Here is a 5,907-nt window from a genome sequence, read left to right as displayed (position 1 = left end):
CCCAGCCGCTGCGGCCCTGCCGCCCCGCCGGCCTCGAGGTGCTGGTGTCCGGCGCGGAGCAGCCCGCCGCTCCGGCCCCCGCGGACGGCGAGGAGGCGGGAGAGGAGCGCGCGCGGGGGGCGCGAAGGAACCAGAACATCGGCTACAAGCTGGGCCACCGGCGGGCCCTCTTCGAGAAGCGGAAGCGCCTCAGCGACTACGCCCTCATTTTCGGGATGTTCGGCATCGTCRTCATGGTCACGGAGACGGAGCTGTCCTGGGGGGTCTACACCAAGGTAGGGGCCGGGCYGCTCGGGGCGGCGAGAGCGGGCGAGGGGACGTGGGCACGGGACCCCCATCGCTGCGCTTCCTCGCAGGAGTCGTCGTACTCGTTTGCACTGAAATGCCTTATCAGCCTCTCCACCGTCATCCTCCTGGGACTCATCGTCATGTACCACGCCAGGGAGATCCAGGTGGGCCGCGCCGCCGCGCGCCCCGGGGACCGGCACCGCGTCCCGCAGGCGCCTCCGTGCGCCGCCTCGCTGCGGGACGCCCGCCCAGCCCCCTGCCCACTCTCTCCCCCCAGCTCTTCATGGTGGATAACGGCGCGGACGACTGGCGGATCGCCATGACCTACGAGCGGATCTTCTTCATCGCCCTGGAGCTGGTGGTCTGCGCCATCCACCCCATCCCRGGCCAGTACCTGTTCACCTGGACGGCGCGCCTGGCCTTCACCTATGCCGCCTCGGTGGCCGACGCCGACGTGGACATCATCCTCTCCATCCCCATGTTCCTGCGGCTCTACCTGATCGGGCGCGTCATGCTGCTGCACAGCAAGCTCTTCACCGACGCCTCCTCCCGCAGCATCGGCGCCCTCAACAAGATCAACTTCAACACCCGCTTCGTCATGAAGACCCTCATGACCATCTGCCCCGGCACCGTGCTGCTGGTCTTCAGCATCTCCTCCTGGATCATTGCTGCCTGGACGGTCCGCGTGTGCGAGAGGTGCGCGGGCGGGTGGGCAGGGCTCTCCCACCTCCCTCGGGGGCTCCTGCACTTGCGGAGGGTGCGGAGCTGGGCTGCAGCTGAGGATGCACGGGGCAAAACCCCGGGGGGGGAGAAGAGAGGCTCTTTGGACATGCAAAGTGTCCCCCAGCCCTGGTAGTGCCTGTGTTCGGGCAGCCCAGCCCTGGGCAAGTGTCCCCAGCCCCTGCCTGGCCCCAGGACCCTTGTGCCAGGGCTTGGCCAGTGGTGGCCACCATGGGGTTTTGCAGAGCCCAAAGGTCGATGCTGAGGCCGGGTAGGTCCCCGCTAGGGCGGGAGGCCGAGCGCGGGGTCTCTGTCACCTATCCCGYGAGCACTGCTGTCCCATCGTCCCTGCTCTCCCCAGCCCCGCATCCCTCCTCGTCCGTGGCCACCACGGGTGCCAAGCCCCGAGGGACTCAGCGGCACCCGTGCCAGGACCCCATCCCAGCCCCGGGAGGCGTTTGGGGGTCTCGGGGACGGGACGCGGTGCAGAGGGGACGGGTCTGTGCCCGGTGCTCCTCAGCTGCGGCCGGAGCCCGCGGCCGGGCTGCGCATGCCTGCGCTCGTCCCTTCTCGCCGGCTTCCCCTCCGCCCCGGGACCGCTCATTAACTGCTCTTGTTTTCCCTCCGCGACCGCTCTGCTGCTCGCAGGGACAAACTGTGAGTCACCCCAGGAACCGAGAGCCGCGTCCTGCACGGGACGTCCCTGCCGCCCCAGGCTTGTGCTACCGAGAATTTAGGATTAGCTGCAGCCGGGGCAGGGGTACGGGGGGCTGCGGGGGCCGCCTGGGCYGGAGCAACGAGGCCGTGGCCCTGGAAAGGGGCCGCAGCCCTTTCCCCTTGGAACCTCAAATCCGTTTCCACCATCGCGCTCCCTTTGGTGAGGGGGCAGGCGTGAATGCCAGGCCCCGGTTGCAGGCAGGATTTGACCCGGTGGYGTGGGCACAAGCCCGGGGGTCCCGTGGCAGTGTGTGCTGGGGCACAGATCCTGCTGGCGGAGGGTCCGGGGCGCCGTGAGCCGTGAGCGCAGCCCTGCGCTGCCCAGGCTCTGTCCCTGCGGAGGCGAATTCGCTGCGGAAATCACTGCAGGTCACTGGGGTCTCCCCATGCTGGGGCCGGGCGCTCTCGCATCCCCGTGCCGAGCCAGCCCACGGTGCTCCCGGTTTCACCGCTGGAGCGATAAACCCCAGCAAAGAGCAGGGACGATCCGAGGCAGCCGGAAAGGAGCCGCTCGCYGCTTTTTATTTATAGAGCGGAGGCTTCGGCTGAAGCGTCTCCAAAGGGCTTTTGCTYGGCTCCGAGCGTTTCTGTCGCTCAGCGTTTTCCCCTCTTCAGTAGCGCAGTTCGGGTGCGCTGGAAGCTCCGGGAGAGCTCCCTGGGWTGCGGAGGGAAGGGCAGCGGAGGAAGGCAAGGAGGGCGCAGGGCACTGCAGCACGCGGCCCCCCACGCTCCCCATCGTGAGCCCAGGCAGGGGCGGCCGCCCCGGGGCAGGGGGTTCGGTGCCTCCCGGCATCTCCTGGTCCCACAGGGCCGGCTGGGGTTCCAAGCCGAAATTGCACAGGTTCATCCCGGGGGGAGGGGGCGCGAGGACGGGAGGGACGGGGCATGCGGGGGCGGGCAGAGGGACGCAGCAATCCTAAATTCCTCGCCTCACGCTTGAGATTGACCCCGGCTTGTTCCCCTCCTCCCCTTTCCCTTTTCTTTCCTCTTTCACCCCGTTTTACACTCTGCCCCGCTCCCCGCATGCCTCCGAGCCCTGCTGCCGAGCTTGGCCGCTCCGACCGCCTGGCCCTGCTGCACYGCGTCCCCGGGCAGGTTGGGGTTGTCCTGGCGCCTCCGAGAGCTGCCGGGGGCGATCAGGCCGGGGGGGCAGCGAGCGAAGCCGTCTGCATTCGTGGCTCCRGCGCTGGCCACGAAATCTCAAAGCACAGTGTTGCCCGCTCCATCCCGGAGYGAAGCCGGGCCCTGCCGTGGCGAGGGGCCGGATCGGGGCCGGGGCAGCTGAGCGCGGGGTCTCAAGTGGCGAGGGGCTGCCCTGCTCCGGACGGCGGCAGGCTCCGTGCCCAGCTCTCCCGGCGCYGGCGGCACGGCTTTCACGGCGCTGTGAGATTCGTTCCCTGCTCCGCAGAGACAGAGCGTGCCGTCACAGGGCAGGGGGGCTCCAGGGGAGGACAGCCGTGTCCTGTGCTTTGAGATCCTTGGGAAAAGCTTCAAGAGGGCTGAGGTTTGCCGTGGTTCCCCCCCAGGCTGGGGGAGGCTCCATTTCCCACAGGGGCTCAGCTCAGGGAGGAGCAGCTCCTGCTCCCTCCCGGCCCCTCTCCGTCGGGCGCTTCGGTCTCTGCAGCTCCGCGGATTTTGGTGGTCCCTGGCCCAGGCGCAGAGCCCTTTCTGGGTGCCCCTTCCTCTCGCGGGGGAGCCCCGGAGCATGGGATGCCCGGGCTGGGTTTCCCGGGGCGCTCAGCCACATGGAGCCATCCACAGGCGGCCTCAGGGTCCAGCGTGTCCGGGAGGGGCTCCGGGACTCTCCCAGCTGGAGCTGCCGAGTGGGGACCGGGCGATGGGGAAACCAGCCYGTTTCCGACCCGAGCCCTGCAGCCGGCCGAGCTTCGGGCTCCCTCCCCGGGGGCTGCAGTCCCCAAGGGCAGGTTCGAAGCCCCCCCCGCCTGCGCGGGCCTGTTGCGCGTTGGGTGCCACGGCGGGCGCTGCATGGGGGGGCTCGGCCCGGCCTCACTCGCAGCACGGGGGGGGGTCGAAGAGCTGAGCTGCTCTCGCCGGCTGCTGGCCCCGTCCCCAGCAGCCGCCCGGCCCGAGGCACGGCGCCGCCGGCCCCGAGCCGCTGCGTGACGATGGCCTTGCAAAGCCGGGGCGGCGCGGGGGGGCCGGGGCTGACGGCGGCTGCCTCTGGCCCCGGGCAGGTACCACGACAAGCAGGAGGTGACCAGCAACTTCCTGGGAGCCATGTGGCTCATCTCCATCACCTTCCTCTCCATCGGCTACGGCGACATGGTGCCGCACACCTACTGCGGGAAAGGCGTGTGCCTGCTCACCGGCATCATGGTGAGTGCCCGGGCGGCCACGGGCACGGTGCGGGGGGCTTCCCACCACGCGTCTCCCCCCTCCGGAGGTGGAAATTTCCCGGCTGGTTCTTGACCTGCTCCCCAGGGCGCCGGCTGCACGGCTCTCGTCGTCGCGGTGGTCGCCAGAAAGCTAGAGCTCACCAAAGCCGAGAAGCACGTGCACAATTTCATGATGGATACGCAGCTAACGAAGCGGGTAAGGGCCTGCCGGCGCCCCCGCACCCACCCAGCGCTGCATCCCGAGCCGCGGCCGCCCCGGGAGGGGGCTTCGTCCCGGGACGGGACGCGGAGGCGGCCCCTGAGCGGGGATGTCTGCCTCTGCAGGTGAAAAATGCTGCTGCCAACGTACTCAGGGAAACGTGGCTCATCTACAAACACACCAAGCTGGTGAAGAAGATCGACCATGCCAAAGTTCGGAAACACCAGCGTAAGTTCCTCCAAGCCATCCATCAGTAAGTGCCAAACCTTTACCTGCTTCGTACGCGGCGCCCGCCCGGCYGCCCGCAGCGCCCTCGTGCCCCCGTGCCGCTGCCCTTAACGGCGACCCCGCTTGGAGCCGATTCCTCCCATTTTTCCCCCCYGGCTTCAAGGCTGAGACCTTTGCCAGAGTGACACAAATGAGTTTTCTCCCTCTGGAGCTCTTGTAAACCCCCCTGGCACTTTGAAGCAAGACCAAACTGTGCAAGTGCCGCCTGCCCCCTTCTGCTTTAGGATTTTTGTGTTAGAAAACGCAAAGATTTCCAAATTTGGGGCCCCAAAAGGAGAATGGGATTTTGYCTTCCGTTCTGGCTGCCGGTCGGTGCCAGCTCTGCCCACAGTGCCCACGCTCCCTGCTCCAGGCCTCTCCGACAGGCCCTGCTCCGCCGTGGCCGGGGCGCTTTCCCGGTGACAGTGGGGGGCCGGGGACAGCTGCAGCATTACCGAGCCAACGCGGCGATGCCAAGCCCCGGGGTGCCGCCGGTTTTGGGGGAGAAGCCGAAAGGCGCTCGGCTCGATGCGGCCCGGGGTCCGGTGGCGGCAGCGGGCAGGGCGGCCGGGCGGCCGGCGGCTCCGTGCGCCCTCCGTGGTGTTATTAAACCTGCTGTTGTGTTTTGTCTCTGTTTTGCCCCATCCCTGCAGAGCCCAGAAGTAAGTTGCCCCGTCTGCTCGCTGTGTGTTTCCGCGTGCATGGTCGCGTCCCGGCGCAGCGCGGCCGGGCCRGGATGGGCCGGGATGGGGCTGCTTCGGAGGCGGCACCGTTCGGTGCTCTTCCCTGCCAAAGCCTCATGCCGAGGCGCAGGGGCGGCGCTGGGACCCGCCGCGAGCTCGGCGGCTGCGCGTGCCCAGGGACGCGTGCGGGGCGCCGCGGAGGGTGATGCTGACCACCCACCCCCCGCCGGTGCTTTTCTCTCCGTAGGCTGCGGAGCGTGAAAATGGAGCAGCGGAAACTGCACGACCAGGCRAACACGCTGGTGGATCTGGCCAAGGTGAGGCGCCCGGCCGGCGGGCACTTCCCCGGCGCGGGGTCGAGCGGGGCGGCGCGGGCGGCAGAGCCCGGCGGTGCGGTGTTGAAGCCCCCTTTGCCCTGCACCTCCCCGTTCCCGGCAGACCCAGAGCATCATGTACGACATGGTCTCCGAGCTGCAGGAGCGCAACGAGGACCTGGAGAAGCGGCTGCACACGCTGGAGAGCAAGATCGAGGCGCTGGGGCTGAGCCTGCTGGCGCTGCCGGGGCTCGTGGGCCAAGCCGTGGGGCGGCAGCAGCGGGAGCCGCCCGGCCGCCGGCCCCCCCGGCCCCCCGGGTGCCGCCGCCGCTCGCCCTCCACCGCCCCCCCCACCTCCTCGG

At 69.2% G+C, this 5,907-nt stretch overlaps 1 protein-coding gene across 1 annotated transcript in view; it reads left to right on the top strand.

The window, feature by feature from the left end:
- The window catches only part of KCNN1 (potassium calcium-activated channel subfamily N member 1), a 12,865-nt gene that overhangs the window by 5,131 nt on the left and 1,827 nt on the right, over window positions 1-5,907 (top strand). The window contains exons 2-9 of the mRNA XM_026064741.1: window positions 6-275; window positions 357-452; window positions 566-984; window positions 3,921-4,062; window positions 4,168-4,278; window positions 4,407-4,534; window positions 5,479-5,548; window positions 5,670-5,863. Of these exons, the coding sequence (XP_025920526.1) occupies window positions 6-275; window positions 357-452; window positions 566-984; window positions 3,921-4,062; window positions 4,168-4,278; window positions 4,407-4,534; window positions 5,479-5,548; window positions 5,670-5,863 (1,430 nt within the window). The remainder of the gene's footprint in view (window positions 1-5; window positions 276-356; window positions 453-565; window positions 985-3,920; window positions 4,063-4,167; window positions 4,279-4,406; window positions 4,535-5,478; window positions 5,549-5,669; window positions 5,864-5,907) is intronic.

Source organism: Apteryx rowi, unplaced genomic scaffold (assembly GCF_003343035.1).
Source record: "Apteryx rowi isolate R43461 unplaced genomic scaffold, aptRow1 scaffold_220, whole genome shotgun sequence".
NCBI classification, from domain to species: domain Eukaryota; kingdom Metazoa; phylum Chordata; class Aves; order Apterygiformes; family Apterygidae; genus Apteryx; species Apteryx rowi.
This window is presented reverse-complemented; position numbering and strand designations above follow the sequence as displayed.